Here is a 26,790-nt window from a genome sequence, read left to right as displayed (position 1 = left end):
TCCGCCATTCCCCCCCCCGCCCTGGGGGCCGGCGGAAGGCGGGGGGGAGCGGGGCGGGGCGGGGCGGCGGGGCCCGGACCGGCTCGATGCTGCCGCGGGTCCGCGCCGCCCTGGCGCAGCTGGTGGCGGGGCTGGGGGCGGGCGCGGAGCCCCCCGCCGAGCCCGGCGGCGGGGACGGGGGATTGCCGGCGGCCCCCTCCTTCTGCCGGCCGGCCTTCCTCCAGCTGAGCGCCGAGGAGCTCCGCCGCGCCGACGACCATGCGGGGCGGGCGGTGCAGAGCCCCCGCGACGGCCGCCGCCGCCTGCCCTGGAGCACCGGCTACGCCGAGTGAGCGGGGCCGGGAGCGGGAGCGGGGAGGGAGCGCGGGGGCCCTCGGGGCTGCCGGCGGCGGGCGGGGGCTTTGCAGCCCGGGAAGGGGGCAACCGGCAGCGCTCGGTCCTTGGGAGCTAAAGTGGGTCGCGGGGAGCGGCGCTCGGCCCCGCAGCGGAGCAGGCGGGAAGGTCGTTCTTGACGTGCCGGCTGCCGGGAGCGCCATCAGCGCGGGGAATGCTCTTCCCCATCCCCGGGGCTTTCAGGCGCGTCTGTCTTTTTTGTTTTCTGCGCAATCCCCGGTTTCGCTGATGGGGAACTGACACCGAGGGGTGAAGGAACTGCTGCGGCTCTCGCAGGGCTCGGGGGGAGGAGGGATTGAGGCTGTCATGGGAGCGGGACCTGATTTCGGCTTCCCCTTCGAGGGTCTGATTCTCTTCTCCTTTTACTTGCTGCGAGTTTCACCCTTAACTGAAGGCAGGTGGGGAAGGTCAGGCATTGAAGGCCACCTTTGCTGCTCAGTGCTGTCAGTCAGTTCTCACGTTCCTGGCTCAAGCTGATCTCCCTGATATCCAAGAGCTTTTTGGGATGTTAATTTGCTCCAGGAGATACTGGGGTGGGAGTACCTAGAGCAAAAACCACCCTCTGCTTAGCAGCAAGGCTTCTCTTCCGTCTCCTAAGACTTCTTTCTGCAAACCACTTGAAAAGTCTGTGCCCAAAGAGCTCATTCTGTTGTGCGTGTTTACAGCTTTCTCCTGTGAGCAGGTTTTGCAGTCTAGACCTGAAATGTGCTTTGCCACCATAGGCTGTGAAAAGTTAGCGTGAATCTTTTTGCAAAAGTTCTGCTGGTCTCCTCTGCATCACCTTCTCTCCTCCTCCTCTGAGGCACCCGCTCCCTCTGAGGGTGCTGGGCGCGATGGGACGCGGATGAGGCTGTAATCCCTTTGCTGAGTGTCCGTGCGTCCTGGCTGGGTGTGTGCGTGTTTGAGGCTGGTGCAGGTTTTCAGGCAATTGCTGTGCCTGGGGCAGTGCTAAGGACCTGCAGCAAAACCCCAGCTTTTCCGGGTCCCCTCCCTCGGTGGGTGCCTGAGTGGCCGCTCTGCCCCAAACCCAGCTGCTCTGGTGGGAGCAAGAGCTGCCGCTGGCTCCAGATCAACCTCTGCAACTAGTCTGGGACATCTCGCCTGGCTGCTGCTGCCCCAGACAGGGCAGGAGCACTGTGGAGAGCAACCCCAGGGATGTGGGCGCATGAATGGCGGTCAGGGGGGATGAGGTGCTGCGCGGTGGCGTCTGCTGGAGCGTGATCTGAAAGAAAGAGCCTTTACACCTTGTTTCCTCCTGGCAGGGTGATAAATGCGGGGAAGAGCCAGCACAACGAGGACCAGGCGTGCTGCGAGGTCGTGTTTGTGGAGCGGAGGCCCAGCCCCAGGGGCCGGCTGCCGTCCAGGGAAGGCAGCGGGGAGCTGGACGGGGTGAGAGCCAGGTGGCGTGCGCAGGCAGGGACGTGGCAGGGAGGATGCCCAGCGGCAGGACCTGAGATGGGACATGTGGCAATGTGTGTGCGCCGCAGCCTCCCCAGGGATTCCCTCGGGTCCCAAGCCAGCTGCCCCTGCTCCCTGCCAGCTCCTGCCCTCGTCCTCGCTGGCCCTCAGCGGGGCTAGCTGTGGGGGTGGCTGCCACGCTGGCCCTGTCGTGCCTCCCCTTTGGAGGAGCCGGCTGCCAGAGATGTGCTGCTGGCAGCACGAGGTGCCTGATGCAGGGCTGGGCTGGAGCCAGGGACCGGCCGTGTCCAGACACCCTGGACCAGCTGCCCACATCGCTCCTGCCCACGCTGGGCTGGCGCCCGCGAGCCGGCAGCAAAGTCCCATGTCACTGTCCTCAGCTGGTGACCCTGGCTGCTCCGAATTCCCTGTGCCATCTGCTTCCTCACAGGCTCGCTAAACCTTCCCGTCTCTCCCCACAGGGCAGGAAGGGTTTTTATTTCCACTACTGGGCCTTGTTTGATGGCCACGCGGGCAGCGGTGCTGCTGTCATGGCATCCAAGAGGCTCCATCTGCACATCTGCGAGCAGCTCCGGGACCTGGTGGACATCCTGCAGGACCCCTCTCCGCCTCCCATCTGCCTCCCGCAAGACGCGAGGGCCGAGCTGAGCCAGGTGCCCCTTGCAGACGACAACGGGGAGGTCCCCAACAGTGCCGTGCCACGGTTTCACCTGGAGAAAGCAGTCTCTCACGAGAGCCTGGTGATTGGTGCCATCGAGAACGCCTTTAAGCACATGGTGAGCGAGCCCCTGCCCGCGGGGACACCCGGGTATGGCCTGGGAGCATCGCTTTGCTGTCCGTGGCTGCAGTGACTTGTCCCCCCTGGCAAAAGGCAGCTCTGCAGCGAGGAGGGGGCTGTGGGCTCCTAGCAGGACGGTCTTGGAGAGGGCACTGCGATGCTCTGCCATATTTTGGGGGTTCAGAACACAGAGACTTTGGGCCCTGGACCTGTGTGGGGCTCCATTGCACTTCATTCCAGCAGTCCCAGCTGCTCCCCTTCTGTCTCACTCTTCCCTGCCCTCTCCACTGCCCTGGTGAAGCCCCATCCCTGGCTGCCCCACAGGACCCTTGCGTCCCCCAGCCCTGCAGCCGCCCCTGGGCCACGTGGGGAAAGGTGCCTGGGTCCCGGATGGCTGCTGCTCCCCACCTGGAGCAGGAGCTCAGCTCCGCCAGCGGCCGAGGTGCTGCCAGAGCAGCCGGGCACTATTTTGGGCTGCTTTTGTTTGCTGGCCTGGGGCCACCTGCCCGCCCTGCCTGGAGCCGCTCTCTGTCTCCCCAGGACGAGCAGATCGAGCGGGAGCGAGCGTCCCAGCGTCTCTCCGGGGGCTGCTGTGCCCTGGCTGCCGTCTACCTCATGGGCAAGTTCTACGTGGCCAACGCCGGCGACAGCAGGTACGGCCCTGCTGGCAGCCCCTGCCTCTCGCCCAGTGATGGAGAGCACCCCGGCAGGGCAGGGCCGTGCCGGAGGCATGGCTGGGAGGAGCACCCGGTCCATCCCTGGCGCTGGACTGTCGTGGGGAGGGCAGAGGCAGCGGGACCAGGCAGAGCCACCCCCTGCCTGCCTGCACGCCCTGGGGACAGCATGCCCTGCTGTCATCTCTGCGTTTGCTCGGTGCACAGAGGGAGGTGCAGGATCTGGGACTTGCTCCCTTCCTTCCCAGCAGCATCCCGGCTGCTTCCCAGATGGCTCTGGATCACACCCCAGCCCCTGCAGCCAGCGCTGGCCTGGGCTGTGAATTGGGGAGTGAAAATTGCCCTCAGCAAAGCTTTCAGAAGTCATTTTAGGGCACGCTTCATACCAGTGAACTGTTCCAGGAGAAGGACATGCAAATCCATGCACAGACGAGTCCCGTGGGAGCTTGGGGCCCAAGGATTTTGACTGATACATGCATCTCCTTGGGTGCGTTGCTGTAATTGTGCCTGGGTGTGTTCGCACCCCCCAAGTGATGGCATTGAAGGCAAGTCCGCCTTATGCTGAGGCTGAAGCTGGTAAGCCCTGTATTTACTGCAGGGTTAGCTTGTCCCCAGCAGCGTCATGCCAGCAAATACAGGCTCTGCAAATTGTCCCAGGCTGGAGGACGTGCTTCCAGCTCTGGCACAGAGGAAGAGAAGATCCTTCGTGCCTCTGCTTTTGGCGCCAGCCGTGCGGGACAGCAGCGTGTGCAGGGTCCCGAGGCTGTAACCGTGCCTCTGGGTGAGGGTCTGCCTTCCCTCCTGGGGCTCAGCCAGCCCTAGGCAGGACAGCCAGTGGGGCAGCTGGGCCACGAGTGTTGGAGATCCTCAGTCCCCCCATGACCGCCAGAAACATCTCATAATCAGACTTTTATTTTTTTTAACACATCAAAGAATCGGACCGGCTGCGGCAGCGAGCCGCGGTGCTGGTGTGGGCCAGGCACTTGCACCCGTGTCCTGCTGCTGGCAACTTCTGCCGGTCCCGTGTGCGGCTCCCCTCTAAAGGAGGGTTCACCACCCTTGTGCTGCTCCTTTTCCAACCATATCCTGTCCTTTGGTTTGCCCTGCTTCATCCCCCTCTGCCCCATGCGTCTCTTCCATTTTCCTTCGCTCCCTGTCCTGCGCAGGGGGGATGCGTGCCCGCCGGGGCTGGGGGGGCTAGCGGTAGTGGCGCCAGCAGGCAGCCCCCCGCTCGGGGCTGGGAAGGGGGCAGGCAGCAGAGGGGAGGGGGCTGCCCTGCCAGGGCAGCTGGGCAGGGAATCAGCCCCAGAGCCGGGCTTAGCTCCCCCGCCACGTCTCCTCTCCTCTTCTCTAATCTCATCCCTCCATGTTTCATTGCAGGGCCATTATCATCCGTAATGGGGAAATCATTCCAATGTCCAGGGAGTTTACTCCAGAGACAGAGAGGCAGAGGCTGCAGTTTTTAGTAAGAAAGTCCTTTCTTTTAACCTCATTCCTGAAGAACCACCTCCCGGCCCCTTCCCAGCCCCCCGCGCTGCCTCTGCTGGGGGCAGCCCCATGGCTGGGACACGTTGACAGCACTGGTCCATCCCAGCGAGCTCACTGGGCTGGGAAGAGGCGCTGGGATGCGGGAGCTGCCCTGGCTCACTGGTGTGGGGCATCTCATGGCTGGTGGAGCCACGGTTTGCTGCGGGGTCAGCGTGAGGGGGGGTCCTGGGCGCTGGGCGTGGGGCGAGTTTCGTACGGTTGCACGGAGCCACTTTGGTCCATCTTGTCCTGCTCCCGCCTGGGGAATGGGGAGCATCGCCTGCCCCGGCTGGGCACCCGCCTGTGGCTGCAGGAGCACCGGGCTGGCTGGTGCGGTGACCGGGGGGAGTGTGGCTCTGCTCTCCGTTGTGCTCTCTTGCACGGTCGAAGGATCCGCAGCGCTTGCACCGAGTCCTAGTTTCTTCCCCGGCTGCTCCCTGGGGAGGGAGGGAGCTGACACGTGCCAACGGGTTTCTAGTTTTCTTCCTGAAAGCTCCCTCTCCTGCCTGGCCAAAATTCCCCTGTGCCACACAGGGAGCCTTTTTAAGGTTATAAAGGCCTCTCTGACGGCAGCAGAGCGGAGGAGGCGTCTGTGCTGGAGGAGGTCTTGCTGGATGCGTTTTCCTGGCTTGCAACGTACTTGGAAAAACACTGAGGCTTTTTTTCTTGAGTCTATTTTTGAATGACTGAGAGGAGGGAACTGCTGCGAGCGGGATCCTCTCCAGCCAGCTGTGATGGGCTGGGCGCAGGCGGGGGGCCGGGCGCACGCTTGCCTCGCTGCACGGTGCCCAGGGCCCCCCCGGCACAGGACGGGGCTCTCCGTGCCTCCGCACTGAGCCCTCCCGTGTTCCCGAGGGCTCTCCTCCTTTCCTTCACCTCTTTCTTCCTCCATCTGCATTTTGCAACGCTGTCCCTGTTCCCGGTCCCCTGCACGCTGTGCTCCGGGGGGCCCTGGGGCTGTGGGGGGGCCCTGGGGCCACGGGTGCTGCCCCGGGAAGGGGCTCTGTGCTGCTTCTCCTCCCTCGTCACGGCCGCAGCCGGGACACGGTTTCTGAAAAGATCCTTTTCCTCGGGCGAGCGCCGTGCCCTGTGCTGAGCCCGGGGTCCTGGCGGGTTTGCGGCTCTGGCTCCTCCTGGGCAAATTCCAGCTTCTCCTGGAATTTGCTGGGGTTTGACCCCTTTTGGAGATCCTTATTTCCCAAAACTCTCCACGCAAGAGCTTCACCTTCTTGCTGGGTGTTGGCATGGCCGTCCCCAGCTCATCTCCCCTCGGGATGCAGCACAGACCGGTGGCTTGAAGCTGCTGATGTTACCCCCCCCCCCCCGCCCCACCACAAAACACCGCAGCTGAGGTCCCAGCAGGCTGGGGGGTCCCGTGCCACGGTGCCGGTGCCCGGTGAGGTGCTGCAGGCGGTGCTGGCTGGCGGGGCAGGTGATGCCGTGCGGATCCCGCTCTCCCAGCCCTGCAGCTGAGCAGCCGCTTTGTCCCGCAGGCGTTCCTGAGGCCCGAGCTGCTGGGCAAGGAGTTCACCCACCTGGAGTTCCCCCGCAGGATCCAGCCCAGGGAGCTGGGGAAGAAGATGCTGTACAGAGACCAAAACATGAATGGCTGGTAACTCCCCGGCCCGCCTGGCAGGGTCCGTGTGGCGCTGGGGTCCCGCTCCGCATGACCGCCCGGCTCCAGCGTCCTTCCCATGGCGGGGCTGTGGCACATGGGGCACTCGGAGCTTGACGGGGCCTCGTCCCAGGGGATGACATGTCCCGGGGAGCCGGGGAGGTGCTGGAAGCCTTCAACCTGCTGACACCTTGTCTCTGGCTTATTTTGACCAGGGCTTACAAGAAGATAGAAGAGGATGACCTGAAGTTTCCACTCATCTACGGGGAAGGCAAAAAGGTGAAGAGCTGTGGCAGGAGCTGCACAGGGGTTGCTTCCTGCCCGCCTTCACTGAATCAGGGGGTTCCAGCCTGGTTTTGCTAGTGCTGTCACCACTCCAATGCCACCGAATGGAGGTGGAGATGAAGTGGCTTAAAGTTTTCTTTTGATTTCACCATTCTCCAGGCTCGGGTGATGGCCACGATTGGGGTCACGCGGGGCCTGGGAGACCACGACCTCAAGGTGTTCAGCTCCAACATCCACATCAAGCCTTTCCTGTCCTGCTTCCCAGAGGTGAGCCTGGCTGCTCTGCGCCCAGCGTTCCTTCAGTGGCCGGAGCCGGTCGGGGTGACCAGATCCGTGGTGCACCCCGTGCAGCGGGAGCCTCCTCTGCCCCTCACCTTGCGTCTCGCCCCGTTGCTCGCCAGGTCAGGGTTTACGACCTCACGCAGTACGAGCACTGCCCTGACGACGTTCTGGTCTTGGGCACTGATGGGCTCTGGGATGTCACCAACGACACGGAGGTAGCTGGCGTGGTGATGGAGGTGCTGACGAGTTACGAGCCCAACGACCCGTGCAGGTGAGCTGCGAGTGTGCAGGGGGACGAGCGTGCCCTGCGCTCTGACACCTCTCCTTGGAGCGGTGTCATGGCCATGTGTCCCTCTGGCCTCGGGGCTGGTGCTGCTGCTCCGCAGCGTGCAGTGCTCCTCTGGATGTGCGTGTCTGAGCGCAGATCTCTCCTCTCCGGGGACCCTTGCCTGCACCTCTGGCTCCTCCAGCTTCTCCTCCCTTGCCAGGGCCCACAGGGTGCTGCATCTGTGGGGTGGCTGCTGAGCCGCGCTGTGCTGTGCCCCCCAGGTACACCATGGTGGCCCAGGAGCTGGTGGTGCGGTCCAGGGGGGTGCTGAAGGAGCGGGGCTGGCGGCTGGCCAACGACAAGCTGGGCTCCGGCGACGACATCTCTGTCTTTGTCATCCCTCTGGGCGGCCCGGGCAACTACACGTGATGCCCGACGTCCCCGGGGCAGTGGGGCTGGCCTTGCCTGGATGGAGACGTGCGGGACGCTGGGGCTGCCTCAGGGCCACTGGCGCTGCCTCGGGGCCACCTCTTCCCCAAGCCCATGTCTCCTGAGCCGACCGCGAGTAAGAAACCTGGAATCTCTGTCCGTGCCCCTGCCCAGAGCATCCCCCTCCACCTGCTGCATCCAGCCCCGGGGAGATGGAAGGTCCCGGACGGAGAGTGGGGACAGGGATCAAGGGGTGATTTTCGTGCTGCCTTCCCCAGAGCCCCTGGGAGGGAATGAGCTCCTGCACTTGCGCTGGCTGTGCCACCGGCTCTGCCCCAGCCCTCTGCATGCCCGGGACCACTGCTGCGTCTCTGGAGCCGATTATTTAGCTGGAGAGCTGAGCTGGGAAATGTCTAAATCCTGTCTTGGTGTGGGGAGTCTGTATGAAGATATGTCTATACTTCTGGGCAGTGTGAAGTTGGCCGCTGCCGAGCAGCGGTTGCAGACAGAGCAGCCCTGTTCAGCCAAGCTTAACAGCTTAAACGTGCTGCGTGGATCTGCTTAGCCGGGGGCTGGAAACCCACAGTAAAAGCAGCTTGGTTGTGAGCAGGGGGGGGAGACAACAATTTTTCTTAATAATCTCAAAGCTGGTGCTGAGCAGAGCTGTAGCAGCAGCTGATCTCTGCACAGGATCTTATTTTGCATCGCTCTGACCTGGGGGATGCATTTCCTCGACCCCTGCAGAGCGTTGCATCCTCCCAAAACACGAGGGATGGTCCCGTCCTGGCAGCGTGGTGATGGGCAGAGCTGGGCCATGGGCCCCTGTTTTGGGAAGGCCCCGTGGCACCAGTAGTCGGTGTCCTGCTGTCACTGGGTGCAGCCAGCTCATCGGGTGTCACCTCTGGTGAACGCTGTTTGTCTCTTGTAATCAGTGAGAGGTAAATAAACTGGGCGCACTTAATGGCAAGCAAAAGTTACCCAGCGAGATTTTAACCTATTGACATCTTCTGTGCTGGAGGGAGCAGGGAGCGATACCGGGGCCGGGAGCCTGTCCTTGCGTAGCACCCTGTGTTTAAATAAAGGTTCTGCCACTCGCAATCCCACTTCAAAGTCTTTCTTGCGGAGCTCCTGCAAAGACGACTTACCTAAAAGCCAATTAGCACTGATTAATTTATGTAGGCAGGTTTGGGAGCAAATAGGCCCAGGCAGAGCCGTGTGAGCTGCTGTCCCTCTGCCCTTGGCCCTGGCTGGACCCCATGGCGTGTCCCTCCCTCGCTGCCCGGGGGCTGGCTGGGGGGCACGGCGATGACCGGGCTGGCGGGGAAGGGTTGCAGGGAGGGTCAGTGACCCAAACCAGGACCTGGCTGGCAAGCACTGCACTGGGCTTGGATGAGGATTTAAAATCAGCAGGCACCCGCCTGCCCCCCCCACCAAGCTGCTCCCTGCTGCAGGCAGTGTCCGGACACGGACAGGGAGGGAAGGGTGATGGTGTTCCTGCCCGCAGGGTCCCTCCTTCAGGGAGGGGGTGGGCTGGGGATAGAGACACAGCTCTGCATGGACCCCTCTCGGGGAGTTCAGCATCCCCCAGCAGTTACCCCCTGCCTCTAGGGCGGGCTGCCTGCTGGAAGTATCCCTGCTGTCCCACATCCCCCCACCGACTGCACCCAGACCCTCTGGTGCTCCTGATGCTCACACGTTTTCCCCACACACCAGTTCCCCCCACCAACTTGTTTGCACAGCCCCATTCCCCTGCGCGATGCTCTTCGTGCTGGTGGCTGAGAACTGGCTCTGCTTTTCCAGGTCAGGGCCTGGGAGCTGCTGGATAAGGCAAGGAGTCAGAGGCGGCATTTAAAGCGTCCTCTGTGGTTCCCTTTTTTACTAAGGAAACATTTCCTTTGGAACCAGCTCCTGGCCTGGGGCTTGATAAATTAAGAAAAATTGTCTCCGAGCCCTTAAAATAGCAGCAGTTTATGAGCCTGGGTCTGGGCCAGGACCCTGGGGCTGCCTTTCCTTGGCTGAGCCACAGGGACTCAGCGCTGCAGCCGGGGCGTCGTGGGGAGCAGCCGAAACCCGTGGTGCACAAGGAGACCCGCAGCCCTGGGGTGTCACAGCCCCCCTCTGCCAGCGCCCCTGCGGAGGGGACTCGAGATCCTGGGGGACAGGGCATGTCCCGCACCCCCCGCTGTGTTCGTTTGGGTGGGAAACGGGGCCTGCCTCGAGCAGCCCATGGGGCGGCACAGGGGGTGCGATGGGGCGCAATGGGGCTCTGCTGCTGGGCCCCCCCCCCGGGACCTGCCCCCCCAGAGCGCCACCAGAACCGCGCCACGGGGCAAAGGCGCCTCCCCGAGCGGCGCTCCGGCGGCGGGGGATGCCTGGGGAGGGGCGAAGCTTTGCTCTCGGTCCCACCTGGAAGGGGGTTTGGGAGCGGCAGCGCCGGGATCGCCCCTCTCCCCGCCCGGAGCCCTCCGGGAGCCGGGGCTGGACGGAGGCACCCCCCGCCCGCGGCTCCGCGGGGACCCGGCGGCGGGTCTCGGGGGTCCCCGGAGCCGGGTTGGGACAGGGGCAGGGCCCCGGCCCCCTCCTCCGGCTGGGCCGGGCTCGGCGCTGCCGCTCCGCCCGCCGCGGGCGGCCCCCGGACGGGGCGGTGCCGCCCGAGCCGCGCTGCGGAGCCGGGGCCGGGAGCGGGGCGGCGGCGGCGGCGACGAGAGGTGCGGGCTGGGCTGGGCTGGGCTGGGCTGGGGTGCGGGGTCTGGGGGGGATGAGCGGCGGGGGACACTGCTGGGGGGGGCGGGGGGTCTGGGCAAACTGGGGTGTGGGGGTACTGGTAAAGTGTGGGGTCAGAGCTGGAGCCTGGGGTTACTGGTGGGTGTGGGGTCAGAGCTGGGGTCAGGGGGAACTGGGATGCGGTGTTACTGGTGGGGTGTGAGGTTACTGGTGGGGTCTGGGCAACTGGGGTGTGGTGTTACTGGTGGGGTGTGAGGTTACTGGTGGGGTCTGGGCAACTGGGGTGCGGTGTTACTGGTGGGGTGTGAAGTTACTGGTGGGGTCTGGGCAACTGGGGTGTGGTGTTACTGGTGGGGTGTGGGGCTGCTGGTACTGGTGGGGTCTGGGGGAACCAGGGTGTGGGGTTACTAGTGGGGCGTAGGGTCAGTGCTGGGGTGGGGGGGAGAGGGGGCTGGGGTCAGTGCTGGGGGCTGGGCAGCTGGGGTCTGGGGGTACTGGTGGGGTCAGAACTGGCATCTGGGGTTACTGGTGAGGTCTGGGGGAACTGGGATGTGGGGTTATGGGTGGGGAGTGGGGTGCAGGGCGCTGCTGGGGGAGCAGGACATGGGTGTGGGTGCCCCAGCTGGGCTGGGTGGGGCCCGGTGGGCATTGGGTGGGGATGGACGGGATGGGTGTCCCTGGGATGGGGTGGGGGTCCCTGGGCGTGGGGCAGGGATGGGTCAGCAGCAGTTTGGCCGCCGCAGGTCGTCCCTCGAGGGTGGCCTTGGGCTGTGGGTCCCAACTCACGGGTGCCGCCCAGACGGGGCTCCCCGCTGCCCCCCAGCCAGTGACCGACCCAGGCCAGGCTGGGGTGAGAGCCCAGGGGCTGCTGCCCCGTCCCCCCCATCCCTCCCACACCCCCCTCTTCAGCAGCGTCCCCATGCGCGGCCTTGCTCACGGAGCAGCCGCTCTGTGTTTTCTTCGGAAAAAGGAAAAAAGTTCCCTTTGCTTACTGCTGAGCTCATTTTTAAACATTTATATTAGGGGGGCTTGCGGGGAGGAGAAACAATTGTGTAATGTCTTAGGAGCAAGGGAGCATTCCAAAAGCATGACTGCGCGGCCGTTTCCAGCACTAACAATCCGGCAGCCAAGTCTTCCGGCGGCTGCCAACCCCCCTAAATCCAGCCTCAGGCTCTCGACACCCCCGGGAAACCGGCAGCGTGATGCCGGGTTGCTTCAAGGTACTCGGGGTGCGCAGCCGGAGACGGGGGGGCCGTGGCTTTGGCTCTCTGTGTCTCACTGAGACCAGGGGCATTTTATTTTCATTTTGCCGAGTGCCTTTTGGTGTCCGAACAGTTTCAGTTTATGTTCAGCGCCTCCTTCTCAGCTACAGGCAGTGTAGGTAGAGACGATGTGAGATTTTATGGACTTCAGATTGGGTCCGTGTTCCTGACCACTACAGCTTCTCCAGGGAAACGTTTTTTTAAGCGGAAAATAAGCCAAGTCACTGTCTTCCAACAGGTTATCGGGAGCGTTTAACCAGGCTCACCTCCTAACTTGCTGTTTGCGCTGGAGAGGCGTATTGACATGAAAAGTAAGGAATGTATTAGCAAATATTGATCGGCCCCGGGGCAGTCAGGCATTGCCCAAGTACAGGCGTCCGCTGAGATTGTGCCATGTTATTTGAAGCTTTCAGCAAGACACTTGTCTGCCGTGAGCCTGGGAAGGCTGTCACTTCCGCGGGAGGTAAAATAAGAACATGGCATGATGTCCTTTGGAAAAGGAGGTAAGGGCAGGCAGCGTTGTCCCACAAAGCTCAAGCACTTGTGGTTCAAGCTTTGTTTAGGCTTTAAAATTCTTCTGTTCCAAGTCCCTTTCTCTGTTTTGCTTGTGGATGTTTTTGTGGGCTTTAGCAGTGAGCAGAGGCCAGCCTGGCCGCCCTGCTGTGGGTCTGGGCAGCGGTGCCCTGCTGCCGCGCTGGGCGTGCGGTGAAGCCAGGCTGCCTCATCACGCCCCAAAATAGCTCTCAGTTTCAGGAAAAAATCAAGCACTGAGTTTGAGCCCCTTCTTTGATGATCGCTCGGCATTTGGGTATGGCAGGTCTAGGTTTTAAGGCGGCTTCAGGCAGCTCTCCTGGGGGTAAATGCACCGCTTTCCTCGGCGCTCGGTGCAGCGGTGGCCAGCGGGACGGGGGGGCTCTGAGCTGCAGGCCCTGGCGTTGCCTGTGGGTGTGGGTCGTGCTGGGGGTGTCGCGAGGGCTGTTGGCGTGAGCGAGGGCTGGAGGCTGGTCTCTGCGCTCCCAGCAATGCCCAGCCTGGCCTGGCCGGGGCTGCGGGAGCCTGGAATTGCGGATGCTGCTGTGCCAAAACCGGCGCCGCTGCCGTCGTCGGGAAGCTGCGATTGCTGGGAGCTCGGGGCCAAAGTTGTGCCCTGGCTGTTGTGTTTCCCTTTGGCATCGCTCTTCGCTTCAGGCCCTTTTTGGAACTTTCTTCTGCTTCTGCGTAGGAGTCCCTCTGATACCCGAGACCCTTGCCGGGACACCTCTCCTGTGCTGCTTGGCCATCATTTAGATGTCTCGGCAAATTAAGTTCCCCTCGGTGGGCACACCTCTCAGATTTTAGTTTGGAAGTTTACTCTGTTTTCGTTGCACGGGCTGTGCCAGCAAGTCCTACGGCTACAGCCGTTCCTGTTGTGAAACAGCACTGCGGGTTTTTCTGCTGGTAACGCGCGAGTGACCCCTGTGCCTCTGTCACTGTCCCAAACGCCTTCAGTCCCCTTCCAATTGCTTTCACCTGGGGACAGGTCCCATCCTGCGCTGATGGGAGCCGTGACCCGTTGGCGGGGCGGGAGGAGAGCTGCTCGGGGGGCTCTGGAGGGGGGCGCCCCCCGGGCTGCGGCAGCGCCCATGGTGGCGCGGGGTTGCCCAAAGCGGCTCTTGTTTGCCCAGTGGCTCCTCTCCGGAGGCCTGTCCCGAGGTGCCCTCGCCTGGCGTGCTGGGGCGGTGGCAGCAGCCCTGTGCACACACAGGGCCATGTTTAGAAGTGGAGACAGCTTGTCCTTGGCTGCGCTGGTTAGAAAACATTTTCTGTGTTCCCTGCTGGAGTTCCCTGCTCTCGGGATGCTGCGAGCTGCCGTGGGTCTCCTCTGTATTCAAGGCTGCACAGCCTGAGCTGAAGGTGTGTTTTGGGGTTTCTGAGATCCAGTTACACACCTTGAGCCCGTTGTGCCGTGTGAGCCCGGCTCCTTCCCAAACAGGAGTTAAACCAGTCCAACCGAGCACTTGGATGCTTTTGTTTGTTAAAGCATTGAAAAGTTTAGCAGAGCTGAAGACACAGCAATGCCAGGAAGGTCTCGGTCTGTTCAAAGAGGTGGTTTTCCTTCTGTGATTGTGTCATGGTGCCGGGGGATCCGGGTGGGTGATGGGGCTGGGGGGTGATGGGGCTGGGGGTGACGGGGCTGCATGCAATGGGCTGGTTGTTCCCTGAGCCTGCAGTCCGAGGGCAGTGACGGGAAACCTGCCGGGGCAGAGATGTATTTTCCAATCATCTGACAGGCAGGCGGTGAGGAGATGCTTGGTGGCAGCTCAGCAGGGCAGGAACACACACCCTGGGGCTGTTCTCCCACCCCTGGGCGAGGAGATCACCGGGGCCATGGGAGCGGCTGCTCGAGTGCTGCCTGGGGGCTGGGCCCTCCTTGCCCCGCTCTCTGCCGCTGCTCCAGGACAAAGAGGTTTTGGAGTGGGACATCTGGGGGGAGCTGGCCCTGCTGTGCCGGCAGCGCTGAGGGTGTCCCTGCGAGAGAGAGGGGGTGTCCCTGTGGGAGGGGGTGTCCCTGCAAAGGGGGTGTCCCGGCGAGAGGGCTGCTCCCAGCACAGCGCGGTGCCCCCCACCCGGGCTGCGGGGTCGTGCCTCTGGGCAGGGCTGTGGGCAGCAGCGAAAGGAGCTGGTTTGGCTGCCGGGTGGTGCAACGGGTCTGGCCGGGGTGCGGCCAGCAGTGGCAGCAGCGCTTGGGAATTTCTGCTTCAGAACAAAACCCCTCTGTTGGCTCGGGGAGCCCGAGACTCGCCGGGGAGGTCTGTTGAAAGATTTCTGTCCCTTGTGCGATTCCTTCTTCAAGGCGTTAACGTCTTTCTCTGCCATTTCCTGAGGTTCCCTAGCAGGCACTGGATGATGGACGCATCCTGCTGCCAGAGGAATTCCCCTTTTCCTGCTCAGCAGGAACTTCACATTTTGAGGCACGAAGCTGGGAGAGGCCAATAACGCAGGGGCTGTCCTGGAGCGCTGCCTGGTTGGATGGTGGTGGCTTCAGAATAGCTGCTTGGGAAGTAGGGCAGAGCAATTTGGTCTCACTTTGCAATTCCTCGGTGTGCTGGAGGAGCTGCGGGCTCAGGGTCAGGCCGGTGCTGTCAGCGCGGGTGGCGCGGACCGGTCCTGTGCCCATCCCCCATGCCCGCCATGGGAGCCCGGCGGGGTTTGGCGGTGCCGGTGCGAAGTCGCTGCTCCCTTTCGTTATCTCTGCGGATGAGCAGGAGGCATCTGCAGTGAGGCACCCAAAGGGCTGCTCACGCCCACGTCGGGGCCGGGTGGGATTGCCCTTGGCTGGGCACCCTGGGCTGTGGCTCAGGGTGGGTAACACTCGGAAGAGTTTAAAATCTGAATTTCCACGTCTGATGTGGGCTGGCTCCACATTTTCCACTCTCTGTTATCCCATCGCAGTCTGGGAACAGTGCAAGGCCCTTTGCATCGGGCACCCCTGTCCCAGGGACCAGCCTCGTCCTGCAGAGTGACAAGGCTTCCCCTGGCAGAGGAGCTAATCCCTCCCCGAGCAGATGCCACCGGCATCTGGCGCTGGTGCCGCTGGCTCGCGGGCGAGGGCAGGGACGGGGCAGCCCCGCTGGCCGCCGAGGAGCACGGTGCTCGCAGCCTCCTCACCCCGCTCGCCTCTGCACGCCGCCTCCGGGTTGGTAATGGGCTATTTCTGGGCCGCTGTCGTGAGTAATGGAATGAGTCGTGCTGAGATTTCGGGTGGGGACAGTGCCTCTGCCCGCTGAGTCACCACTCGGCATCATGCCGGGCTTGGGAGCTGCCGGCGCCTGGAGCCGTCCCGGGTCAGGGTGGACACCGGCAGCCGTGGGAAGGAGCTCTGGGTGCGGCGACTCTTCTGGGGTCGGAGCATCTCTGGTTCCTCCAGCCCGTCCCAGCCTCTGCAGCGAGAGTCTGGGCAGCTGCCGCCCTCCTCGCCGTGCCGGCCGCGCTCCCGCAGCACCGTGCGCCCGACACCGCTTGGCTTTGTTTGAGGTGGGATGGGCAGACGGCACGGGCAGGTCTCCGCGTCCGTCCGGGAGCGGGTGTTTGCCTCCCCGGCGTCGGCTGTTCCTTGTGCTGCAGCTGTGTCTCCTGCTCTGCTCTGTGATCAGATAGCGGCGCGTCCCACACCACATTTCTTCCTCCGTCCGTCTTTGAGGTACAGAGTCGCGAAGCAGCAAATCACAGTTTGTGGTGGGCAAAGGAGCTTTCTAAGTAAGCAGCCGCTTTTGCCCGTGAGCTCTCCTTTCTCCGTGCCGTGGAGGTGATGGCTGGAGAGAGGACGAGCCTTTGCTCAGAGGAGGATGGTTTGCAGTGGGGTGATGGGTTTCCTGTGTCCCCAGGGATACGCTGTCCTCGAAAGCTTTCCCTCCTCAAGTGGTCAGGAGGCAGCAGACTCCTCCGGCCCTTTTATCTGCCTTCACAACCCAAACACCGCGTCTCCTTGGGATGAGGCAGGCCAGGCAGGAGCCGTAGAGCAGAAGGAAAGGAGCCAGGAGCCGTGCCGGGGTTTCCCCTCCACACTCAGCCCCTGGCAGTGGGACCCTTTGGGCACTTAAGGTTTTTTCCTCAACTTTAGCGTTGCACAAATGTGCTCGTCCTCTGTATGGACACGCTGCTCCACTGGGATGTGTCTTTAATGCTGAGGATCGCCAGATCCTGCCGGACGTGGCCCTTCGTCCTCGCTCTTCTCACCTTACAAGTGCCGTTTTGCTATTTTTGTTAACGGCTCCACAGCACTCAGCAGCCACCAACCATTCCTGCTCTGGCTTGTGAGCCAAAGTGCTCCTACCCTGCAGAGACCTGGGGCTGCGGCAGGGTCTGGCCCGGATTTGGGGGAAACCTTCCTCTGTTCTGCCCCAACCCCACGGCCAGTGGGGCAGTTTGGTTTGCGAGAGCTGGGGAGGCCCCCGAGGTCCCCGTGGGTTTGTGTGCCAGCCTCGGGGAGGTTCCTTGGGGCAGGAGCCTGGTGGTGACCTGCGGAGTGCGCGGAGGAGAGGAGCTCGCTCCGGGCTGCTCCTGAAATGTGACTCAGCCACTGAGTCTCATTTCTTAATCCTTCACTTGCAGCTAATTATGATGCAGCCTGCCTCGGGTTTTTCTCTTTTCCTTCTTTTTTTTCAGGGACGGGTGTGGGTGTGGTTGCCCCGGGGGGGGGCAGGCGCCCGGCTGTCAGGGCTCGGTGTTGGTGCCCCTGTGCGATGCAAAGCCTGCGGTGGCCGGGCCTTCCTGACCTTCGCAGTGGGAGGACGGGAGCGTCCCTGCCTTCTGAGCAGTTCTCTGTCACCTCTCTGTCCCCCAGCCCGCAGAGCAGCCTGCGCCTCTCCAGGGATTAGACCTGAGCTGCCGTCCTGCGTCTTGCCCGGGGTCTCTGCAGGGATGGGGGCTGGCCGTGCGCCGCGGGTGCCGGGGGAGTGGGTCCGGCTCTTTGGACTGAAGCATCTGAGAAGCTGGGGATGGGCAAGAGATTTTGGTCGGGGAGGGATGTGATCCCACCACGGCTGATTTTCTCATGCCTCGTTCGGACGCCGTGGCAGACATTCCATGGCATCATCCCGGGCGATTCCCAGGCTTGGCTGTAATCTCCTTTTGCAGCTCCAGGGTGCGAGGGCGTAGCTGTACTTGCAGGACTGCGTCCTTCTCACTCGGGGCAGAAAGCAGCCTGCTTTACCGCGGGGTTTCGGCTCTGTTTGCTGAGCGATGGCTGGCAGCTCCTCCCGCTGCCGCTGCCAGCGTCGGCTCTCAGCGATTGTGTGGCAAAGGCTCCTTTGTCAAACGGGCTGGGACAGGGCCAGCGCGGCACCGGGTGCCAGCGCACAGGTCGTGCTCGCCTGGACCTCCAAGAGCTCGGCTTGGCACGTTCCTGCCACTGATCAGATTATTTGGGAGCCGGCGAACGTGCCTGGGTGAAACCTGGAGTACAGTTTCTGCCCTGAAGAATTTATAATCTGAAATAAAAGCGGTGGGTGTGTGCAACTCGGAGGTCGTCAGAAAAGCCGTTGGGGTGGTGGCCCAGCGAGAGGGAGGGGTGGGCGCATGGGCTGCCCACGGCTGCTCTGTCCCGCTCACCCGCTCCTGTCCCCGCAGCGATGGCGGCCATCAGGAAGAAGCTGGTGATCGTGGGAGACGGTGCCTGCGGAAAGACATGTCTGCTGATCGTGTTCAGCAAGGACCAGTTCCCCGAGGTCTACGTACCCACCGTGTTCGAGAACTACATTGCCGATATAGAGGTAGACGGGAAGCAGGTAGGGACCGTCGCGGGGTGCTGGAGCTGTGCCCTTCCCCTCGCCCCCGCGGTCCCGCGCTGGCAGTGCCACCGCCCGGCGCTGCCCCGTGGGTTGGTCGACGGGGCTCAGACGCATCCGCAGCGCTCGGGGGAGCCCCATGGGTCCTGCGTTTCTGGGTCACCCTGAACCTGCCCCAGTTTGAGGAAGACCGTAGCTACAACTGAGGAAGATAAACCTGCTGGCTCCTGCCGGGCCATCTGCCAGCTGTGAGCCGTGTCCTCTCCCCCCCCAGGTGGAGCTGGCCCTGTGGGACACGGCGGGACAGGAGGACTACGACAGGCTGCGGCCACTCTCGTACCCGGACACAGATGTTATCCTCATGTGCTTTTCCATCGACAGCCCGGATAGCCTCGGTAGGGATCAGGGAGCGAGGGGGGACCTGGGGCTCCCCAGGACGGGGTGTTAAACCCCCCAGGGTTCGAGAAGCCCCCGTGCTGCCCCTCCCCGCCATCTCCTGGCTCTGCGCGTGCTCCAGGAAAATGCTGGGAACGTGCTGGCTTGGTGGAGGTGGTGGGAGAGGAGGGTGCCGAGGGGGAAGCTCTTTCCACTCCCCACGGGAAAAGCCCGGCGCCAGTTCCCACAGCTGCGAGGGGCGCAGGGGGGGAGCAGCCCCTCGGCTCAGGGGGGTCCACGTGTGCTCGTTGCAGAGAACATCCCTGAGAAGTGGACGCCGGAGGTGAAGCACTTCTGCCCCAACGTGCCCATCATCCTGGTGGGGAACAAGAAGGACCTGCGGAACGACGAGCACACGCGGCGGGAGCTGGCGAAGATGAAGCAGGTGGGGGCAGCCCTGGGTCCCGCTGCCTCGGCCAGTGGCCCCCCTCGTCCCGTGCTGCCTTGCTGGGACTCCCCTTTGCTGTGCCGGATCCTGGCACTAAGGGCTGGACGCCCCAAGGGCAGTCACTGCGCTTTTGCTGATGTTTTCTGGCAATGTTTTTAATGCGTTCTAGGAGCCGGTGAAGCCAGAGGAGGGGAGGGACATGGCCAACAGGATCAATGCCTTCGGCTATCTCGAGTGCTCGGCCAAGACGAAGGAGGGCGTGCGGGAGGTGTTTGAGATGGCCACCCGCGCAGGCCTGCAGGTCCGGAAGAACAAGAAGCGCAGGGGCTGCCCGCTGCTCTGAGCAGCCCGGCTGGCCAGGAGGCAGCTGCCTGCACCCGCTGCCCGGGGAGGGACCGCTGCAGGCGGCCGACACGGGACCCTGCGGTGCCAGTACCTGCCCCGAACCCTCTGCTCGAGAGCTGCCACCCCAGGCCGGGGGGTGTCCCTGCGTGGCCCCGGGGCCGTGAGAGGCCAGTGCCTTCAGTCCCTGCTGCTCTCTACGGGCCAGGCATTTACGTAGCTCTCTGTGTCGCCCCATTTTGTACCGATCTCCCTGGTTTAGCCTCTCCCATGGGGACTGTCGCAGCGTTTGCTCTTCCTCCCCGGCTCCGGGCAGGTGCCACGGAAGCGGGAGGTGCCGCTGGCTGCTGCCCGCTGCTCGCCTGGGGGGTCTGCTGGGCCCTGGGGTGCTCTGCCCGCTCCCCTCAGCCGTGCGGGCGGCACACACCGGGGTTTTGTACAGACTTGCCCAGGGCAGGTTTCAGCCCCGTCTGCGTGCGGAGCCAGGCTTGGCCGCTGCCAGAAGCACTCTGCTGCCAGGACCCGCGCTGGGGCAGCGCCTCTGCCCAGCTCTGCCGGCAACGCCGCCCCCGAGCCTGCACTGGTCACGGACGTAGCACCAGTAAATTGAACTGCGTAATTGGGAGAATAAATGCAAACTGGTATTTTAGTAATTGTAACTCTGCTTGCGTGGCATCCTTCTGGCTGTCCTCCATGCCTCTGGGCTGGCCCAGGCTGCTGCCTGGGGACCGGATCCATGCACTGTGGGGGTGGCTTGCTTGGCTCCCAGCCCCTCTCGCTTCAGCTGCTGGAGCAGGATCAGGGCTCGGAGCAGGATCAGGGCTCGTCACCATGTGCTTGGGTAAGACCCAGGGCGCAGCGTATGTGGGAAGGGCCGGGTGGGCGTTTCCCAGCCGTACCCAGTCCCTGGTGTGACAGATGCTACCGTCACTGCTGGAGCCATCCCTCCTCTGTGACCAGCCCAGAGCAGGTTGGGGCAGGGCCCAGGACAACATCAATACACCGTTTTTATCTAAACATTTATTCCAGGGAAACAGAGTGAAGTGTGCCTGTGTGGCCGTGCCAGCTCTCGGGCCAGGCAGCTGCCTGGTGGGGAAACCCAGCGCCTGGCCGGGTCCCTGCCTGCACCCCGGTCACCCACCGCAGCGGCTCTGAGCTCCCCTGCGCACCCAGTGATGCTCTTCCGAGGCCGGACTCTCGCTTAAGCCATTCACTGAACGGTGAGACCAGTCACAGGCGATCAGCTTTCCACGGCCGTATCAAAAACTGTTTAAAATGGGGAGTGGTCCCAGTGCAGCGCCGGCACAGCCCCGCTCTGCGAGGGGAGGTGCGTGCCCTGGGCAGGACCCCCTTGCCCCGTGGGCTCAACCCCATCCCCGCAGGGATGCACGGAGCACCCCGGGACCAAGGAGGGGGAGAGCAGGCGGCTGCTGCGGGCCAGGGGCAGGGTAAGGGGTGCTGGGACTCCACGGGGCTTCTCCTCCTTTCCCAGGCGGGTTTCCTGCAGAGAAACCCCGTGGCAGAGCTGGCCCCTGTCTCGGGAGGGGACAGGCAGCCCTTAAGCGAGAGCCCGTCCTGAGCCCTGTCGCGTTTGCTGCAGGAGGAGCCGCCCAGTGCCCCTCGCACACACGGACCCGTGCTGGGCTCGGTGCCACTGCAGCACGGCCGCTCTGCCGCCCCTCGCCCCGCCGGCAGCTGCCAGCCCTGCTCACCTGGCTGCTAATCGCTGAGGCGCAGCGCGTGGAGGTCGGTGGCGAGGCCATCCTCCGCCGCGCTTTCGTCCTCGTAGGGGTAGCCTGTGTAGCCGCCCTCCTCCTTGCAGTACCTGAGGAACCTGCGGGCGCAGAGCGAGGGCAGCGTGAGCGGGAGGCGGCACTGGCCTCGCTGCCTGCACTGGCCTCGCTGCCTGCGTGGCGCTGGCATGGCCGGGCACCATCCGCTGGCAGCAGGGAAGGGCTCGCGAGCAGCGTGTGTGGAGGGGCCAGGCGCAGGCGGGGAAGCTGACCTCTGCCAGTGCGGGTCCTTGCTGAGCACGGCCGGGTTTCCCACCACGATCAGCAGCGCCTTGGCCCTCGTGATGGCCACGTTCAGCCTCTGAAAAGAGAACAAGAGCCAGGGCTTTACCCTGCAGCGGCGCCTCTCGGTCCCTCCCCAGCCCCACCTGGGTGCAGGCAGCTCCGGTGCGGTGCGCAGCACCCGGAGAATCTCTGCCTGCCTGTGTCGAGGGAGACGGGTCTGCTCGGGGCAGCACGGTACCTTGGGGTTCTTGAGGAAGCCCAGCTTGAAGGTCTGGTCGAGCTGGAAGTACTCACTGCAGCTGCGCACGGTGGAGATGAGGATGACGCGCCGCTCCTGGCCCTGGAACTCCTCCACGGAGCCCACCTGGGGCAGGGACAGCAGGTGAGGGGCCGGGGAGCACCCCCGGGCTGGGGTGGGTTCCTCTCCCCCCACGCCCAGGACCGTACCTTCAGCAGCTTGATGTCCTGCAGTGTCCGCAGGACAGGGTCCAGGGAGGTGATGGCTTTCCGGATCTTCTCCACCTGGGGGGAGGCACGCAGCACGATCCAGCCACCACACAGCTGTCCTCGTGGGCCAGCCCCGGGGCTGCCCATCCGTCCCAGTGTCCCCTGTCCCCTGGGGAGCTCTCTGCCCGTCCCCTGCCCGCAGAGCCGTGCCCCTCACCTGCTTCCTGTAAGGAGAGATGATGCCGACCTCCTTGGGCGAGACGCTGGGGCAGCCCCCCTTGCCCCGGCTCTGCAGCAGCTTCTTGAGGTAGTGGACGAGCACCTCGATCTCAGCCGTGTTGAAGAACGAAGGGCTTGTGCCCTCTCGACGATCTTCCCCGCAAACCCCGTGGAAGATGATGGGGAAGCCCTGGGGGTGGAGAGCGTTGGGCTCTGCTCCGCCTGCGGCTCGGGGCTGCCCCGGGCCCCTTCCCTGCTGCCCCCCTCACTTTTTTGGGAAGCTCATCCCAGGCGCAATACAGACTCCGGACATCGGGCTCGATTCTCTCACAGGCCTTCAGCTCGCTGTCGTAGAAGAGCTCGTTGGGGATCCTGAGGATGGCCTCGTGGGACCTGGCAGAGGCAGGACAGTGCCCAGGGCGGCTGCCGCGTGGCCCCAGCACCCTCCGGGCACCGTGTGCGGGACAGGGGGTGCGCTCCCCTCTCCCGCACCAGCCGGGCACCACGAGGTGCTGGGGAGCCGGGGTGCCCGCACGGATCCTGTGCCGAGCCGCGCTCAGCAGAGCAGCCCCGTCCCTGCCCGTCCCCGCGCTGGCCCCATCCCCCACCTGTAGTTCCAGAGCAGTTTGGTGACGAACTGCGGGTCGTATCCTGCGCTCGACTTCTTGTATAGGGGGTTGTGCAGCATCAGCCTCTCCAGCAGCGAGGTGCCTGCGCCCAGCGAGACCCTGTGGCTCCCTGCAAGGCTGCTCGGCCCCCGGGCGCTGGCAGCGCTCCCACCCCTCTCCCCACTCACCCAAGCCGTGCTTGATGGCCAGTGGCGACCTCAGGATAGGGCCCAGCTGCTGGGGGTCTCCTGCCAGCACCAGCTGCCCCCCGTTGGGGTTGGTCTCTGGGTCCATGACGGTCAGGAGCCCTGGGCAGAGGGAGAGCTCAGCAGGGGACAGGGGGTCAGGGGGGTCCCTGGGCCATGCAGAGATGCTGGTCCCCAAGATGGCAGCTGGGCACCACTCACCTGCGATGGCGACCACGCTCTCCGGCTCTATCGCGTGACCGCACTCGTCGATGAAGACGTGGGAGAAAAACCCTGGAGGGAAGTTGGCCGACACCAGCCTGGGGGAGAGGTGGAGTGAGGCTGCCTTGGCATCCCTGCCCCGGCTGGCCGTCATTCCTTGCCTTTGCCCTCACCCTCCCTCATCCCCTGCCACCCATCCTCCTCCGTACCCCCTCCCCGCTGCGCCCCAGCGGGGCTGCCCTCACCGTCCGGGTGCAAGGCAGCCCCGGGTCCACCCACTGCGGGTGGTGGGGACCCCCCCAGGTCCTCTGACCTTCCCGCAGTCACCAGCGTGGTGATGAGGATCCGGTAGCGCCGCAGGTGATCCTTGCTCGGGTACACGTAGCAGCTCTGCCCATCGTCCCAGTTACAGCAGGGCTGAAACACAAGTCTTCGGTGGGATCCTGCTCTCCCTGGGGGTGCCAGCCCGGCCGTGCTGTGGGACAAAGGGACAGGGACCTACCCTGATATCGGGAGGCACCTCCTGGTAGTTCCTGGAGCTGCCGATGAGCCTGTAGATGTACCGGGGAGCGATGTCCTTGATGAGGCGCTGGCACAGCAGGTCTGAGGCACTGCCGGAAGGGGCGCAAGCCAAGATCCGGGCATCCTCGAAGCACGTCCATACCTAGGTGGGAGGAGGGGGCGACCGCGCTGAGTCCCACGGGCCAGGGTGGGCAGCGATGCCCGGGGCTGGATCTGGCCCCTGGCCACTCACCTGCTTGATGGCTTCCACGATGGTGACTGTCTTGCCAGTCCCGGGGGGGCCAAAGATGAGGTACGGGGCTGGCCTGGACATCCCCGTCACGATGTTCGTCACGGCTCTGCACTGCTCTTCGTTCGCCTGCAGCTTGCGGTCGAACCACCTGTGGCAGCAGAGGCTGAGTGTGCCGGGTCCCCATCCCCTCCCAGGTCCCCGTCCCCTCCCATCCCGCAGGCGCGGGGACCCACCGGGGCTGGAAGGCGCCTGGGAAGAGGGACTTGTGGCAGGAGGCGGTGGGGAAGAGGAGGCTGGACAAGCCGCGCTGCATGGCCAGGGCTGCGGCCCGGTGCTGGACCTGCAGCGGCAGCCGTCTGAAGGTGAAGGTCACGTCGAACTTCAGGTTGTTGACAAACTTCTTCTGCAGCCTGGGAAGGAGCGGTGTGAGCAGAGCACGGGGATGCTCCCCCCTGCCCTCCCTGGCCCACACCTGGCTTTCGGCGCGTCCAAGCAAGGCTGCCAGGTCCCCGCCAGCCCAGCCGGGGCCCGACAGCACTCACTTGGAGGAGAAGCCCAGCTTGACCTTCTCCAGCTCCACACTGTGCACGTAGCCCTTGTACTGCACGAGCGGGGAGTGGTCCCGCTCACTGCTCAGGTGGGCGAAGAGGTGGTCCCCCCTCAGCACAGACGGGCGGTTCTCAGCCACGCCGGGCACCTGTGGCAAGCGGCCGGCATGACGCTGGGCGCCCCGGGAGCCCCAGCACCCCTCCCCCCCCCCAGCTCCCGCTACGCACGTCGAGGACCAGCAGCCCCCTGTCCTGCACCATGGGCACGTCCTGCATGTCGTAGCGCCGGATGGCCACCTCCATCTGGATCTCCTCCAGGTGCAGCAGCAGCTGGAACTTCTGCTGGTAGTTCCCAGCCTGAAGGGGGGCCTCCAGCAGCAACCTGTGGGCAGCAGAGACATCACCGTGCCCCAGGGACACCCCGGCCAAGGGGCAGCGGGTGGGAGGTGCAGGGCCGGGCGGCGTTGCGCCCACCCCGTGGCACTCACTGCATGGCAGCCCAGCGGGAGCCGGTGTTAGCGTTGGGTCCGAACAGGATCATGTCCTTGAGGCTCTTCGGGTACTGGTAGATGCCCAGAGGGATTTCCCTCTCCAGGTCATTTTTCAGGGACCTGGGCAGAGGGGACAGCGGTGCCACAGGGACTACAGGCCTGGGCTCCCCCTGCGCTGCAACCACCCACGGCCCCGGCAAGCAGAGTGTCCCCAACCCTGCCGTCACCAGCCATTGCACAGGGATGAAGAACTGTCCCAGGGTGCCGGACAGCCAGGTCCCAAGAAGCTGAGCCTTGCCCCAGCCAGAGAACAGGCCAGGGCCCTCCGTGCGGGATGGCAGGAGGTGACACTGCCACGTACCTGTCAGGGGGAATGCCATCCTCGGTGATGACGGTGACAGGGTGCCGGAGGCTGGCCTGGTATGGCTGGAAGGGCGCCGAGGGCCCCAGGTCCTTGGCCAGCTGGCTCTCGGCGACGGCAGCGATGTGGCGCCTGATGCTGAAGGGCTTGTCCAGCTCCTTGGTGAACTCGAAGAGCAGCACAGTGTGGAAGCACCCGTTGCAGGTGGCCAGGCACCGCACCTGGATGGGGTACGTGCCGCCTGCGATGCAATGAGGCGAGAGCTGGGTCCCTCCTCTCCCCTGGCGGGGCAGGGTGCAGGGCAGGGGACGGTGCCCTACCTGGATGCAACAGCAGGGACTGGCCCTGCGTCACCCCTTGCTCGTCCGCAAAGGAGAACTCCCGGCGCTGCTGGTGTGGCTGGCACCGGCGCAGCGTCACGGCCTCCGCCCCGTGGTTCTGCACCAGGAGGGTGACCGTCTGGGGCTCGCCAGGCACCACCGGGAAGCGGATTTTCCCATTGCCCTGGTCGTGCTCCGAGACGATCTCCACCCCGTGCTTGAGCTCAGCCCTGCGGGAAGAGAGGGTCAGGCTTCCCCAGCCGGGGCCGGGGTCCCCGGGGCCGTGCTAGGGCAGGCGTGGGCAGGGTGCTGCTGCTCGTACCGCTTCTTGTCACAGCTCTGGGGCACTCGCGGAGCAGAGCCAGGCTGCTGGCCTGAGGCAGATGCGGACGCCGTCGTCTGTGCATTTGTTCTGGGTCTCCGGTACTGGTCTGCCACTACCACACGCCTCTTCTCCTGCAAGGAGCAGCCGGGATCAGTGTGGCCCCGGGGTCCTGCCAGGGTCAGGGGCTCCCATGGAGCCAGCCCCGGTGGGCACGGGAGCCCCTGCGCAGCCCCAGCCTGGGGCCCCCCTCACCTTCTTGAAGTGCACAGACTCCCCGTGCACGTGGGCCCGCTGGGTCACCTTCAGCGCGTACAAGATGCAGGAGAAGCTGGGAATCCTTGTATCAGTCCTGCACAGACGAGAGAGAGAGGTTCTACGTGGGCTGGACCCCATCTTTGCCAATGATTAACAGCGGTGACATTGCACAGGGGCCAGCATGACCAGTGTCAGCGGGGTGAAATAGGAAGAATGGTGCACTGCGGGCGCCCACTGCTGCGCCCAGGCGGCTGCCGGGTGGGTCCCTGCAGCCAGGGAACATCCCAGCAGGGCTGTGGCGAGATGGTGGGGCTTGGGGGTACACAGGGCTGGCATCCAGAGAGGCAGTTTTGCCACTCACTCCATCCACAGCCCAGCGGGCCACAGGCTGCCTGGCAATGCTGCTCTGTGTCCTCCGTGCCTGGAGAGAACGGAGCCCCTGCACTTGAATTTAACTGGTCCGGGTGTCTCCAAGCTGCTCGGTAAGCACATGCTCTCTATCCCACCCAGGCAGGGAACGGAGGAGAGCACCCGAAACCCCCACCTCCCAGTGCCTCCCCAGTGCCACCCTCACACCCAGCTCCTGGCCGGAGCTGGCTTGACACACCACATGAAGCCCCAGTGATGCTGGCCAGGGGCCGGCAATGGTGGCCAGGTACCAGTGGTGCTGGCCAGGGGAATGGATGATGCTGGCTGGGGGGACCGTCCCAGGCGATGCTGCCCGGGTTCGGCCGAGGGCTCTCACCTGCCCCGAAACTCCTGGGTGTAGACGCTGCGCAGCGTGTCCCGCCGGCTCTCCTGCTCCCGGCCCGTGTCCCGCAGGAACTGCACGAACTGATCCCCCCACCGCCTGGCCTCCGCCACGCTGAACCGCGGCATGGCCGAGCCGAAGCAGGCTGCGCCGGGCCGGGGCCGGGCTGTGCCGGGCTGTGCCGGGCCGGGGCTGGCCC

At 64.3% G+C, this 26,790-nt stretch overlaps 3 protein-coding genes across 7 annotated transcripts; 2 read left to right on the top strand and 1 right to left on the bottom strand.

Moving 5' to 3' along the window:
- On the top strand, window positions 1-8,783 carry PPM1J (protein phosphatase, Mg2+/Mn2+ dependent 1J). Its single transcript, XM_074564109.1, has 10 exons — window positions 1-328; window positions 1,656-1,782; window positions 2,274-2,588; window positions 3,131-3,243; window positions 4,645-4,729; window positions 6,285-6,403; window positions 6,622-6,685; window positions 6,851-6,958; window positions 7,093-7,244; window positions 7,523-8,783. The coding sequence occupies exons 1-10, from the start codon at window positions 87-89 to the stop codon at window positions 7,668-7,670; spliced, it is 1,473 nt and encodes a 490-aa protein (XP_074420210.1). The 5' UTR covers window positions 1-86; the 3' UTR covers window positions 7,671-8,783.
- Window positions 8,784-10,246: 1,463 nt separating this feature from the next.
- RHOC (ras homolog family member C) lies at window positions 10,247-19,740 on the top strand. 3 transcript variants are annotated; one of them, XM_074564106.1, is made up of 6 exons: window positions 10,309-10,378; window positions 11,895-12,159; window positions 17,765-17,922; window positions 18,197-18,317; window positions 18,612-18,742; window positions 18,915-19,740. In XM_074564106.1, the coding sequence occupies exons 2-6, from the start codon at window positions 12,138-12,140 to the stop codon at window positions 19,086-19,088; spliced, it is 606 nt and encodes a 201-aa protein (XP_074420207.1). In that variant the 5' UTR covers window positions 10,309-10,378; window positions 11,895-12,137; the 3' UTR covers window positions 19,089-19,740. The 3 variants fall into 3 exon arrangements, with proteins under 3 accessions (XP_074420209.1, XP_074420207.1, XP_074420208.1); XM_074564107.1 differs by having other exon boundaries at window positions 10,356-10,378; window positions 11,895-11,967; XM_074564108.1 differs by lacking the exon at window positions 11,895-12,159 and having other exon boundaries at window positions 10,247-10,378.
- A 347-nt stretch (window positions 19,741-20,087) lies between these two features.
- Window positions 20,088-26,775, bottom strand: MOV10 (Mov10 RNA helicase). 3 transcript variants are annotated; one of them, XM_074564100.1, is made up of 22 exons: window positions 26,586-26,775; window positions 25,838-25,934; window positions 25,583-25,716; window positions 25,261-25,490; window positions 24,941-25,181; window positions 24,577-24,699; window positions 24,317-24,470; window positions 24,083-24,237; window positions 23,774-23,950; window positions 23,541-23,688; window positions 23,289-23,450; window positions 23,100-23,203; window positions 22,787-22,884; window positions 22,568-22,687; window positions 22,380-22,482; window positions 22,041-22,164; window positions 21,770-21,961; window positions 21,553-21,627; window positions 21,344-21,469; window positions 21,093-21,181; window positions 20,800-20,921; window positions 20,088-20,588 (listed from the first exon to the last, which is right to left on the bottom strand). In XM_074564100.1, exons 1-21 carry the CDS (start codon window positions 26,717-26,719, stop codon window positions 20,807-20,809), a joined length of 2,901 nt encoding a protein of 966 aa, XP_074420201.1. In that variant the 5' UTR covers window positions 26,720-26,775; the 3' UTR covers window positions 20,088-20,588; window positions 20,800-20,806. The 3 variants fall into 3 exon arrangements, with proteins under 3 accessions (XP_074420201.1, XP_074420202.1, XP_074420203.1); XM_074564101.1 differs by having other exon boundaries at window positions 20,098-20,619; XM_074564102.1 differs by having other exon boundaries at window positions 20,098-20,353.
- Between the last annotated feature and the right edge of the window lie 15 nt (window positions 26,776-26,790).

This window comes from Larus michahellis, chromosome 21 (genome assembly GCF_964199755.1).
Source record: "Larus michahellis chromosome 21, bLarMic1.1, whole genome shotgun sequence".
NCBI classification, from domain to species: domain Eukaryota; kingdom Metazoa; phylum Chordata; class Aves; order Charadriiformes; family Laridae; genus Larus; species Larus michahellis.
This window is presented reverse-complemented; position numbering and strand designations above follow the sequence as displayed.

What these genes read in the sequence shown, in the direction of transcription:
- PPM1J (XM_074564109.1), top strand. Translation starts at nt 87, where the DNA reads ATGCTGCCGCGGGTCCGCGCCGCCCTGGCGCAGCTGGTGGCGGGGCTG. An exon ending in AGAACGCCTTTAAGCACATG is followed by an intron (nt 2,589 to 3,130) that starts GTGAGCGAGCCC and finishes CTGTCTCCCCAG; the next exon opens with GACGAGCAGATCGAGCGGGA. An exon ending in GCCAACGCCGGCGACAGCAG is followed by an intron (nt 3,244 to 4,644) that starts GTACGGCCCTGC and finishes GTTTCATTGCAG; the next exon opens with GGCCATTATCATCCGTAATG.
- RHOC (XM_074564106.1), top strand. Translation starts at nt 12,138, where the DNA reads ATGATGTCCTTTGGAAAAGGAG. An exon ending in CGACAGCCCGGATAGCCTCG is followed by an intron (nt 18,318 to 18,611) that starts GTAGGGATCAGG and finishes TGCTCGTTGCAG; the next exon opens with AGAACATCCCTGAGAAGTGG. An exon ending in AGCTGGCGAAGATGAAGCAG is followed by an intron (nt 18,743 to 18,914) that starts GTGGGGGCAGCC and finishes AATGCGTTCTAG; the next exon opens with GAGCCGGTGAAGCCAGAGGA.
- MOV10 (XM_074564100.1), bottom strand. Translation starts at nt 26,719, where the DNA reads ATGCCGCGGTTCAGCGTGGCGGAGGCCAGGCGGTGGGGGGATCAGTTC. An exon ending in TCCCGCTGGGCTGCCATGCA is followed by an intron (nt 24,471 to 24,576) that starts GTGAGTGCCACG and finishes TGCTGCCCACAG; the next exon opens with GTTGCTGCTGGAGGCCCCCC. An exon ending in GCTTCCTCAAGAACCCCAAG is followed by an intron (nt 21,182 to 21,343) that starts GTACCGTGCTGC and finishes TTCTCTTTTCAG; the next exon opens with AGGCTGAACGTGGCCATCAC.